Source organism: Oryx dammah, unplaced genomic scaffold (genome assembly GCF_014754425.2).
Source record: "Oryx dammah isolate SB20612 unplaced genomic scaffold, SCBI_Odam_1.1 HiC_scaffold_4, whole genome shotgun sequence".
In the NCBI taxonomy this organism is placed as follows: Eukaryota; Metazoa; Chordata; class Mammalia; order Artiodactyla; family Bovidae; genus Oryx; species Oryx dammah.
The window spans coordinates 28305606-28318584 of NW_024070188.1; the positions used below are offsets into that span (position 1 = coordinate 28305606).

The 12979-nt window shown below is 44.7% G+C and overlaps 1 protein-coding gene across 1 annotated transcript in view; it reads right to left on the reverse strand.

The window, feature by feature from the left end:
- The window catches only part of LOC120862521, a 196948-nt gene that overhangs the window by 7314 nt on the left and 176655 nt on the right, over positions 1-12979 (reverse strand). Inside the window, exons 38-45 of the mRNA XM_040238532.1 lie at positions 12828-12977; positions 12205-12258; positions 11381-11548; positions 9125-9277; positions 8749-8928; positions 7978-8130; positions 6567-6776; positions 4765-4885 (exon numbers count right to left, since the gene is read on the reverse strand). Of these exons, the coding sequence (XP_040094466.1) occupies positions 4765-4885; positions 6567-6776; positions 7978-8130; positions 8749-8928; positions 9125-9277; positions 11381-11548; positions 12205-12258; positions 12828-12977 (1189 nt within the window). The remainder of the gene's footprint in view (positions 1-4764; positions 4886-6566; positions 6777-7977; positions 8131-8748; positions 8929-9124; positions 9278-11380; positions 11549-12204; positions 12259-12827; positions 12978-12979) is intronic.

The following is a 12979-nucleotide window of genomic DNA, read 5'->3' on the forward strand; positions in this document are numbered from 1 at the left end:
AGAACATGTGAGCTGGGCCTAAGCCCACCAGGCATCTCAGTCTCTGGCTTCAGTGATTTGTTCAAAACTGGTCACATGACCTGAGTCAGCCCAGTACCCTCTTCATTCCCCACTCCTGCCATGTGAGCTTGGACAGAGGATGGAAGCTACAGAGATGACAGACATCTTGCTTCCCAAGGGGCTCTACTTCCTGTCTGCTCCCAGCATGCTCAGGGCCCAGAGATGCAGAGAGAAATCAGTCCTCAAGAAACAAACCTTGATCAAGCCTGCATGAATCAGTGGAACAGAATAGAGAGCCCAGAAATAGACTCACGCATCCACGATCCGTTAATCTTTGACAAAGGAGGCAAGAATATATATACATTGGAGAAAAGAGAGTCTTTTCAGCAAGTGGTGGTGGGAGAGCTGGACAACTACATGTAAATCAACGAAGTTGTTAGAACATTCCCTCACACCATACACAAAAATAAAATGGCTTAAAGACTTAAACATAAGGCATGACACCATAAAATTCCCAGAAGAGAACATAGTCAAACATTCTCTGAAATTGTAGCAATGTTTTCTTAGGTCAGTCTTCCCAGGCAATAGAAATAAAAATAAACCAATAGAACCTAATCAAACTTTAAGTTTTTGCATAGCAAAAGAAACCATAAAACAGACAACCTACAAACTGAGAGAAAATATTTGCAAATGATATGATTGACAAGGAAGGGCTTAATTTCCAAAATATACAAATAGCTCATACACTCAATGACAAAAAACCAAACCAATAAAAAAATGGGCAGAAGACCTAAATAGACATTTCTCCAAAGAAGACACACAGATGGCCAACAAATACATGAAAAGATACTCAACACTGCTAATTATTAGAGAAATACAAATCAAAATTACACTGAGGTATTATACTAGTCATAATGGCCACCATCAAAAAGTCTACAAATAATAAATGCTGGAGAGGGTATGGAGAAAAGGGAACCCTCCTACACTATTGATGGGAATGTAAATTGGTACAGACACTATGGGAAACAGTATGGAGGATCCTTGAAAAGCTAAAAATAGTTGCCATATGATCCAGCAATTCCACTCCTGGGCATATACACAGAGAAAACTATAATTTGAAAAGATAGCATAGCAGCAGTATTTACAACAGCCAAGACATGAAGACAATCTAAGTGCTCATCAACAGATGAGTGGATAATGTGGCATATATGTATATACATACAATGAAAGACTACTCAGTTATTAATAAGATTCTTGCATCTTCCTGTACATAGAGAAACACTAAAATCATTACCTTGTTTTTCTGTGATTAGCAGTAATCTTATGATGTTCAACTACATGATTTTTTTTCAGCAAAAACTCTAGTAAGCTCTTCAAATAAAACTTAATCACAACTTTTAGGTTGTGCATTTCTTATTCAACAGACAACATGTAGAAAGTCCTGAGCAAACCCCCTCGCATGCAAACCCCCTCCCATCACTGCAGAAGGGAGCAGATGGGGGCTGACACCTGGGAGTAACTTCTACCTTTGCTTCCTGAAAAAGAGGCTTCTCTTTCATTCCTGCAGCATTCCTATCCTGGTAATTAGGGTTCTCCCCATGTACCTCCTGCCTGACTCTTGCCCTCTTTTGTAAATGTGCAGGTCTTAGAAGACACAGATGGCAGTTTGATTGGACATGTTCACTCGGAGAAGGATTTAAAAGATGTTTGGCTAGGCTGGAGGCAGAAGGGAAAGGGAGAAACAGAAAACCCGAGGGAATCTGTAGAGGATAGTGGGAGGTACAGAATCACTCAGGGTGATTGGTCAAAATAGGGCCCTTGGGTGCTCTTGACACTCTTTCTCTTTGCATCTGGGCTTGGGTGGGGGACGCCAGTCCCACTGTTAGGCCCCAGGCCGCAAGAATGGGCAGGGAGGGGGTGAGTGAGTGAAGTCGCTCAGTCATGTCCAACTCTTTGTGACCCCATGGACTGTAGCCTACCAGGCTCCTCCGTCCATGGGATTTTCCAGGCAAGAGTACTGGAATGGGTTGCCATTTCCTTCTCCAGAAGATCTTCCCGACCCAGGGATTGAACCCAGGCCTCCCTCATTGTAGGCAGATGCTTTACCGTCTGAGCCACCATGGATGTCACAAGTCAAGCCTTTTTCCTAGAACTCTCTTGACCTTTAAAAATGATCTTTCTGCTTCTGACTGTGTTTCCTCACATCATTCACACCACTGTTAAGTGGCCAAAAGAAAACACAGCTAAAGGAGGACACACGTATGAAAGTATAATAACAAACATTTGCACAATGACCTAGTGTTACTACACTCTGAGGCAGACACACACTGTTTCATAGAGTCCTCAGGATTCATCTTTGAGGTAGGTATTTTACAGAGAGGTGAATTAACCTGTCCAGAGTCACACAGCTAGCAGTGACAGAGACAGGATTTGAACTTTGGCTGTCTTATTTCAAAGTCCATACTGTCAACCACCAGGCTGTGCTATGGAACAGAAAGGAAAGGCCTAGCTGACCTTAACAATAGGCTGATTGTGGCTATTGATATCTTTGATAGACCTAAAAGAGAACTTGGAATTTACTTAGTCCTCATCTTACATAAGAGGAAGCTAGTTTAGAGACATCCCAGGTTCTGGCCTCCGTTCCATTGCTGCTCACTGACTGTGTTGTCCAGAGTGCTGTTTTGATTGTCATTTCCATAGGACTCCTCAAGCCCCTAGGACCCAAGAATCATAATGTGCTTTATGAATAACATCTGAGAAATGTGGTCGCTAGTATCCTGTCAGGAGGAAGAAATTTTTCTTTACCCTTCTAGGTTCTTCTTTTGGCTGGTCTAAGAATTCAATTGATACGAGATTAACAAGAGAAAATCACACAACAGTTTAATTTGCTGACATTTGTTGGATTATGGAGAAAGCAAGGAAGTTCCAGAAAACATCTATTTCTGCTTCATTGACTACACTAAAGACTTTGACTGTGTGGATTACAACAAACAGTGGAAAAATTCTTAGAGACCTTGCCTGTCTCCTGAGAAACCTCCATACAGGTCAAGAAGGACTGGTCACGGAACAGCAGAAAGGAAGGAGTACTACAAGGTTGTCAGAGAAGGCAATGGCAACCCACTCCAGTGTTCTTGCCTGGAGGATCCCAGGGATGGGGGAGCCTGGTGGGCTGCCATCTATGGGGTCACACAGAGTCGGACACAACTGAAGTGACTTAGCAACAACTACAAGGCTGTATGTTGTCACCCTGCTTAATTAACTTATTTGCAGAGTACATCATGAGAAACGCTGGGCTGGAAGAAGCACAAGCTGGAATCAAGATTGCTGGGAGAAATATCAACCTCAGATATGCAGGTGATACCACTCTAATGGCAGAAAGTGAAGAGGAACTAAAGAGCTTCTTGATGAGAGTGAAAGAGGAGACTGGAAAAGCTGGCTTAAAACTCAACATTCAGAAAACTAAGATCATGGCAACCAGACCCATCACGTCATGGCAAATAGAAGGGGAAAAAGTGGAAGCAGTGACAGATTTTATTTTCTTGGACTGCAAAATCACTGCAGATGGTTGACTGCAGCCATGAAATTAGACATTTTCTCCTTGGAAGAAAAGTTATGACAAACCTAGACAGCATATTAAAAAGGAGAGACATCACTTTGCCAACAAAGGTCTTGTCTAGTGAAATCTATGGTTTTTCCAGTAGTCATATATGGATTTGAGAGTTGGACCATAAAGAAGGCTGAGGCTGAAGAACTGATGCTTTCCATTTGTGGTGCTGGAGGACTCTTGAGAGTCCCTTAGACTGCAGGAGAGCTAACCAGTCAGTCCTAAAGGAAATGAACCCTGAATATTCACTGAATGGACTATTGCTGAAACAGTCAATTGGCCATCTGATGTGAAGAGCTGACTCACTGGAAAAGACTCTGAAAGACTGAAGGCAAAATGAGAAGGGGGCAGCAGAGGATAAGATGGTTAGATAGCATCACCAACTCAATGGACATGAATTTGAGCAAACTCCAGGAGATAGTGGACAGAGGAGCCTGCTGGGCTACTGTCCACGGGATCACAGAGAGTCAGACATGACTTAGTGACTGAACAACAAACACATGGGCGAGACCTAGGAAAACTGAGTACTTGGCAGCATTATTGAAGTGCTCAACTTAAATGCCATCCTCAGCTAAAGACAGGAGATGTTGAGGATGGGGGAAAGTCACTTATGAGAGGTTACCAGGAAAAGCACAGTAAATGAAGGTAACACTGTTACACAGATTTGTCTTTTCCACAGATAAATTTCTAGAGATTTGGTCATCCATCTCTTCCTTGTGCTGAAGAAAGAGATGCTCTTAAAACTGTAAACATTTCTTACAAAAGGGCAACTCCCTTCCCATGTCTGCTTTTTCTTAAAAATAATCAGCTTAAAACTTTATGCCAAAGAGACGCATTAGGATGGCAAATTCTACTCCTCTATTCTCCTAAGGTGTTAGCTTGCTTCAGAATCTCGTGATGTACTCAGTCTTCTTTTGGTGACATATTTCAACTTGAACTAGTTTTTATGATTGAAACCTTTTAATATATCAATACTCCAAGGTGAACTAAAACAGAAAGTTCTAACTGCAAATGAGAACAAAGGGTCATTCATTCATTCAACAAATATGAAGCCCTCCCTTCATGGCCGCTGGAATGTTGTCATTAGTCCCCAGGACCCTCCTTCAATCCCCACCCAAGACCCTGGGAGCTTATTCTACCCAGAGAGGGGGTATCCTTACCGCCAGGTGAGTTTCTTTGGGTGGAGGATTGCTCAGCATCATTAAGCTGACTTTGTAGCTCTTCTACCCACTGGAAAGCATCCAGCTTCACACTACGCTCATGGGCAAGCCGGCTTCTCACCTGAGTGGAAAAGTGCTTGGGAAGCAGAAATGCTTTGGGGAAGCAGAACTTTCACTGTGAAGGGTGGGGTAGGGGGATTGCCAGGGAGAGTGTGGGTCCAAAGCTATCCCAGGAATATAAGTTTTCAAAAAATTCCTGGTCAGGCTGAACTGAGCCTTATGAAAATCAGGAGCACCAGAAAGGTCAAGAACTTAATCAGCGAGGAACAGAGGCAGCCCTTGGAACATTTTATCCTCTTATAATAGAAGTTTACTCACAAAAGTTATCTTTTATCAGAGGAGAAGCGGGGAGAGGAGAGGAACCAGTTCACAGGGGACCTTGTAGGCCAAGCCCCAGTGCCTGTGGGACCCCTGATGCCTTCAAGCAAAGACTTGATCTCTCTCCCAGACATCTAAGTTCAACTAATCATCTGCAGGGAATGCACTGAGCACCATCTCCAGGCCTAACACAAGGCCCACATCCAGAAGACAACTTCATGTTTGCTCTCCCCTTGCAACCCTGACCCAGAGTCCCCTGGCCAGAGAGTCTCTGTCTAAAGTGACTCATCTGCATAGATCACAGGCATTTTTTTTCTTTTTAAATTTATTTTTTATCATCTAATTGTTTTTAATTATGAAAAAGTAATAGTGTAACAGGTTGAATAGTGTCTCCACAAAGTCATGGACACCTGGAACCTCAAAATGTTACCTTATTTGAAAATAGTTTTTGTAGACATGATTAAGTTAAGATGAAGTCATACTGGATTAAAGGGAGGGCCATAAATTGAATGCTGATGACCTTATAAACAGTGGGGCAAGCACAAACGCACACACAGAGAGATTCAGGGAAGAAGGCCGGGTGGAAAGCTGCAGCTGCATGCTGAGGGACACCGGGGACTGCGGTCACCGCCAGCAGCCAGGGGAGCCATGGAGCAGGTTCTGCCCAAGCCACCTGGAGGGACCCACACCTTGATTTCAGACTCTGGCCTCCTGAACTGTGAGAGGATACAGTTTTTGGTCATTTATTTTGTAAAATTCCCCTTATTGACTTCCTTGAGCACTTAAAACAGTCAATCATTTAACCTTCTGATTTCTGTTTACTAATATATCTGGGGAATTAATTGACTTATTTATTCAATGAATATGTGTGAAACACCTGCCCCAGAAAGTGCTATTTTGGCTTTTTTATTTTTCCTTTTGTGTTGAATTTCATTCTGTGGTCTCCTTTGTTGGAACTTACATTAGTCCACATGTACATTATTTCCTTTTTTTTTGCTGTGAGGTATATCGAAGAAGAACATACTGGGTCTGGAAACCACTTCAGCCTTTCCTTTTTATTTCTACAATTCCAGAAACACCATGAATAAAATTCCCTTACAATAATACTTGCTGCTTTTCCAGACTACTTGTCAGGATTTTCTAAAAGATCCCTCCTAGCTCAAAGATTAGAGCCATGTGGAAATATGCTTTCCAAGTGGATGACAAAGATGCTAAGATTCTGGGCATGGCACTCAAGTCATCATCTTTGCTCACAAGCAGCCTGAACAATCACCCAGGTATAGATATTTCCACTTCCCTGCTGTTCCTGGGAGTGACCAAGGTAAGTAACACCGCTGTGGAGGCAAGAGAGGTGTGGAGAGGATGACAAGAAGGAAACCACTCTGGCTGGTGCGCCCTGACTTGCTACCTCTCACTGGGGTTACCTGTCGGAGTTCTCTCTGAATTTTCTTCTGCTGCAGCTGGCCCAGTTTAGAAGCCCTCTTGGCATCTTCAGTAAGGAGCTGCAGGTGCTGTTCCTTTTGCTCCACATCCTTTAAGAGCTTCTCCATGCTGGAGGCTTTCATTAGGTCCAGCTGCTGCCTGTGGAGAGCTTCCTGGGTCACTCGGTGTTCTAACTCTTGCAGCAATTGTGCCTGTGGCAGGAAACAGCCAAAGGAAATGAGAAAGGCACACGGTCTTTCTCAGCAGAGGGAATGAAACGTTGGCCAACACAACTGTCCCCTCAATTAAAACCCAGGAGCAGAATTGTGTGAAGTGTTCCTGGGTTCGGGTACCACCTCCCAGCCATTCTGTCCTGTCTTGTGCCAACCAGCAGCAAGACCCAACAGTCATCCCTACTACAGACTGCATCTGCATGTCACTACACCTTTATCACGTGGTAGCAATGGAAGGGCTGGACCTGGGGAGAACGTGGTGATGCAATACGTACAGAGAGTGGGCAAGGGAGGCACTAATCTTGCCTGTTTTGACTTCTAAAAAAACCTGGGAAAAGCCAGGTTGCAGATGGTTTAAAAAGTGCAGTAATAATTTGGTTCTGTTCTGAAATTTTTCTAATCAACAGTTATCAGAAGGTCGATCCTTACTTACAATATTATATTAATAATGAGGATTAATATTTGTAGGGTGACCTCACATAATTATATATCATAACACACTGGCACACCATAATGAAGGAACTAGGGTCCAAAAGGAACAGATTATATTTTATGTCTTAAAATATGCCCAGGCTGTTTCCTAGGCTGTTATTTAAACTCAGCTCTTGTCTCTCTAAACCTAAGGTCTCTGTTTCATTTATGCTCAGAGGGTTGGCACAGTTATTAAGAGCATAGATTTTTAAAAGCCTTTATTTTGGTGCCAGTTCTTTAGAGCAACAGTAACTTCTGAAATTAAGATTTAGTGTAGGTCACCAGGAAAGGAACCAAGACTCTCTGCTTGGGGCATAATGCTGATGGCTGTACCACACTCATAGAAAACATGCTTGGAGCATGAAAGGAAGGTGTTAGAGGCAGAGACTCAGACCCCTAGATGCTCTCTGGGTAAAAAAAATACTCAGAGAAACACAGAGAGAGAGATCAATCTTAGATATGAGCAGTATTTCACCATTTTTAGCCAAATATGAATAACAACAAAAGCCTTTTGGCCACTGCCCCTGGTCTCTGGGCTGCAAAGGAGGGAGAAGGGAAGCTGGGGTCCAGGCCATCTTTCTCCAGCAGTGCCGTCTGCTCAGCTTCACACTGCGGCACTCTGGTGACTGCCACAGGCAGCTCAGTGCCGTGTCTCCTGGCCAGAACGTGTTCACAGAGAGGGAGGAAGAGGGCTTCTGAGCTCAGATACCTGATTCTCCTGCTGCCTGCACATCTTCACATTGTCCGCCTGAGCCCTAGCCAGGGCCTGCCTTAGAGCCAATAGCTGTTGACGAAATAAAACCACTTCTCGTTCTGCCATTAGCTTGATGTTCAAACACTCTTTTTTCGTTTGCACAGCTTCCTGTGAACATCCCAAACATAGTAAGGTAGGATATGAGTTTCTTTTCCACATTTTCAGTTTCATAAGCAGTCTCTGAACCATCATCCATCATTCTTTGAAATTTCTGGAAGCATAGAGCTCACGCTGGCCACTGCCTCCTTAATTTCAGTTAAGAACAGTGTGACAGATCAGCATAAATAAAATCTTTCAGAAACAGTAAGTCAAAGTTTCCAAACCACTATTGATATGTGCTTTGGTTTCAATTTTCCTTGAAACAGACTTTCAACTTACTTGTTAGTGCATTTCCCGCCGATAATCATGTTTGAAACCCAAAGATTTGCAGTGCTTTGACAATGTTTGCCAACTCCATCTTTTCCCTTTCCTTGTGCTAAACTCTCTGATCTGTCCTCTCATTTGCTTCTTTGCCATTTGCTTCTGGCTCTTTCCTGTTCATCCCCAGGCTCTGATATTACCAGTTCCCAGGAAATCTGCAACTGTCAGATTCTTTAAGATGGTCCATCCGTCTTGCAAGATGGTCCATCCGTCTTGCTACCTGACACCAGTGCGGCAGCTGCATACAGGGAGGCCAGTGCCACCCTTCCCCCTGGCTGTGCGGGGCCTCCCTCCCCCAGCGCTCACCTTCTCAGCCCTGCTCAGCTGGCCCCGGAAGTGCGCCTGCTGCACCACCAGCCTCCAGTGGCCCAGGCTCCTCAGTTTGCACACCAGGGCAGCCAGGCTGCGGTCGTCCTGCTCCAAGGCCTGCAGCTGCTCCTGCTTAGAAGGCTCACTTTCAGAAAAGGTTGCCCCCAGCACTTTCCTCCGGAAGGACAAAAATCCTAACGTCAGAAACATGCCTTCCAGAAGATGAGACAATTGTGCAGTGAGCCCCAGTGCCCTTTTAAAATGCCTGACACAGCTTTCTCTGGGAAACAGAACAGGAATGCAACCCAAGCAAGCGGCAGGGTCAGACGCTAGGATGAAGTGCTGATACCCCACTCTAAGTGAAATCACATACTTTGGCTGGATTTTCTTTCATTTCTTCGTCAGGCCTGGCGGAGCCCCACTTCTTCTTTAGGCTTTTCATGTTGTCAATCCCTTCTGTTCTTACTTCGCCGATGAGCTCACACACTTTCTGGATCAAATTAAGCTGATTCTCATCCAACTTCTCCTGCAAAGTGCAGACTCAGGTTTAGGAAGGGCAGTTGAGGAAGAGTCATTTTGCCTTCTAAAACCAAACTTTCAGGAATGATTTCACATTAAAACATCATCAACCAAACAATTACTCTTTCGGGTATTGTCTGAAAGTGTCGCTTGTGGCCCTTTTAGTCCTTTAGTGTTGTCCTCAATCTGCAGGGCTTCATTCTGCACATCTTAGAGCCTGTGGTTGTCAGACGGCAAGGAGGCAGAAGAATGGGATGTCACAGGTGGAAAAGCAAATCACCGTCCCATTGCCCCTCAACCCCCTCAGCACCAGAAACACACACAAAGGGTTACTTGGGAATTTGAACCTAGGGATTTTTGCTATGAGATTTACTCAGCAGAATCTGAGCAGATAAGACACTATCCATGAGCCACTAACAAAGAACTCCATTAAAATAGACACATTAGAGGAAGGAATCAGGCCGGCTGCCTTCCTCTCTAGGCTCCGGCGGAAATCTCATTATCAAACAGCCCGTTCATTCTGAGTGGCTGTGGCTAACAGCTTATGGTGAAACAGCTTGCTCACTGCTTAGTACAACTTGAAGACCCAGCATCTTGTGTAAGGAGTGACTGTGGGGTGTCCTGTCACCTCTGAACCACTTCCCTGAAGAGGAAACAGGAGGTTAGTGCCGAGGAGACACAGCAGAAAGCTTGGCTAGTGACCACACAGCATAAGCTTCACCACCTTCTTGGGACCCTGGGATAAAACAGGGGTTCCCTACCTCCAGGGGCTTGTGCAACTAGTTGAGCCTGAGAGAAATAGAGAATTTCTTGTCTTGGAATCTGACAGAAGCTAAAAAGAACCTAAGAAAATTTTAAACAATTTCACACCTGAAAGATGGCTTAGTAAATTCTAGGCTTCACTGTCTGCTTACACTTTGCTGCAGTGCCACGCCCAATGCAAGTTGGTTTGGATCCCTTAGTATTTGTAAGCACTTGTACTTTATGGACACTTCACAGTAAGAAGCAATGTTCAATCCTCTCTGCAATAACCAGATAAAGGCAGAGAGGCTCAGTGGAAACTCTTCTCAATGAACAAGTCCAGGAACCACCCTGGAATCTCCTTGGAGGAGGGAGTGATGGAAGGACCCACATGGGGCTGGCTCTGGGGAGAATCTGCTATCAGGGAAAGGGGCAGATTTGGGGGACTTGGAGGAGGTATGGCTGTGCTGAAATTCTCACTTGTGGGACAGCTGGACCAGGCTCCCTGATGGCCTGTTTTAGGCATGGGTCTCCATCTTACAGCTGCTCAGAAGTCATAAGACATGACAGGCTTCCACAGTGCTGTGGGCACATGTGCACCCATCACTCCTCTTCTGAGTAGACCTTTACTGAGGTGGGCTGCAGTCTGTGGGGTCACTAAGAGTCGGACACGACTGAGCGACCTCACTTTCACTTTTCACTTTCATGTATTGGAGAAGGAAATGACAACCCACTCCAGTGTTCTTGCCTGGAGAATCCCAGGGACGGGGGAGCCTGGAGGGCTGACGTCGATGGGGTCGCACAGAGTCAGACATGACTGAAGCGACTTAGCAGCAGCAGCAGCAGCAGCAGCAGCAGCAGTTCCCTGACACTGTATATGCCCAGCTAGTGGGAGTTTTGAGGGCTGTAAAATTTTCAAAAGCTGTTTCAAATTCTGAATCTGCCCAGTGAGCTTCTAGGAGGTAGCTGTTGCTACCTACCCTGGGGCTTGGCCTGGCCCAGGGTACTGCCCTCTCCTGTTTTGGATGGTCATTCAGTAGACAAAAGAGTAACATAAAACTGTTGGGGTTTGGGAGAAGAAGAACTCCCCCTTGCCTCAACAGCAATCAGATGGTAACAATGCAGTAGAGTGAGGAAAATAGCAAATACCTAAATTATTTAAAATTTAGTGTCTCTTTTGGTAGAATAATGACCACCCATCGCTGACTCACTCTCTTCAGTGAAAGCCTAGAGCTGGAGCATTCGTGGACCCAACAATCTCTTGTCACAAAGCCCACTCTGTTATCGATCCCTCTGTACAGCCACTGTGGGAGTCAGGTACACTTGGGTCTCCACAGGACTGTCCAGACATCCCACACAGGTCACTTACTTTGATGTGCAAACATGTCACAAACAAAGCTCGGACTAAAGCTTCATATTCTTCTTGGACTTCTTTTCTAATTTGCTTTTTGAGATTTAGATTCTCCTCCTCCAAATCCGTGAGTCGGGCTCTCAGGGCAGTGATTTCCATGATCATATTGTGACTGAGTTCTGCAACCTAGTGGCAGAAATATTTTTTTCTTAATGGGAACTAACTCAGGAATTCCAAATAGCCACTGCAGAAAGAGTTCTTTATATATCAATGTTGAATTGGCATTCTGCTTTGGGTCCAATGAAGAAGGTAAATGTCTTGTGCAAGTATAGGCAGAAGCTAAGGAAGGTTTAAGGGTCCCAGAACAGTTCCAGACACAGAGTAGGTGCTCAATAAATGGTTGACAAATGAATGAACCCAGAAGAAATGCTACTTAAGCACTTTTCATATGGAGAAAATACTTCAACTGTCTTGGCTTCCATTTCCAGACTGGCCTTCCCTTGACACCTTAGCCTAATTACCTTTTCCTCAGATGGCATCCTGACCTGAGAAGGAACCAACCCCCGGGCCCCCCCCCCCCACCACAACCAATAACAACAAAAAGAAAAAACAAAGAAATAAAAAATAACAAGAGTCACCAAAAAAACTAAGGGAAAAAAGTCTCATTGCTTAAAAAGTACAAACACACTCTTTGGATGTCTCTGCAGGGGACCAGTCATTGACAGGATTTCTACAGGAAGAGGCACAAGATGATGATAGCAGCATGTCCCATGTCTTGCTACTGCTGAGACTGTAGATTTGAAAAATGGAGAAGAAAGGTTTTAGAGTAACAACTGGCCTACCTGACCAGCCTTGTCTTCAGGTGGACTTTGACCTCTTCGTATAATGTCCAATTCCTGAAGAGGAAAAAACAGGGCACCGTCGAACTCAAACATTTATTCAGTACAACATGCTCCAGACTTCTCTTATTTGTGTTACTGGGTCTTTGTTTTGAGATCCTCAAGCTCCAACTGGAGCCAGGACTGTAGTTGTTGCCCTACTGCACTTGGGGATAAGATCTCATTTTAAGATGGTCTCATCAGTGAGACCCATGATGCGCATCCTGAAGACAGCTTACTCAGGGATCCTGGCTTCTTGCTGGACCAGGAACAGCACAAAGTTCCCTGTGTTTGCTGAGTGGGAAGGTCAGCTGAGGATCTTCTCCAAAGGGCCAGCTGCCTTGTTGTTCACCTCTTATATTCCCCATTAGAAGGCTCCAAAGCATACAACCAGTGTTGCTGGGGCCATCACCATCCCAGCTGAGAAGACCAGAGCCCAAGGAAATAAGCCAACAAGAAAAGAAATTCGGAGAGTACCATTTACCCTCAATTCTTATATTAAGAACACCTCTTGCATTGTGGAGTCACTCCTGGGCCTCCCTACCCACACCTTCCCCAGTGTATTTCTCATCTGTCTGGGAACATACTTGCTCCTTCTGGCAGAGCTTCTGTCTAACATGCTCCAATATATGCTCGTAAAACATGGAGTAGCTCTCGAAGTTGCTGCGTTCTCTGGCCATCACATCACAACCCAGGGAAAGGAGGCAGGCCTCGAGGTGGTCTTTCCTGAAAGTGACCT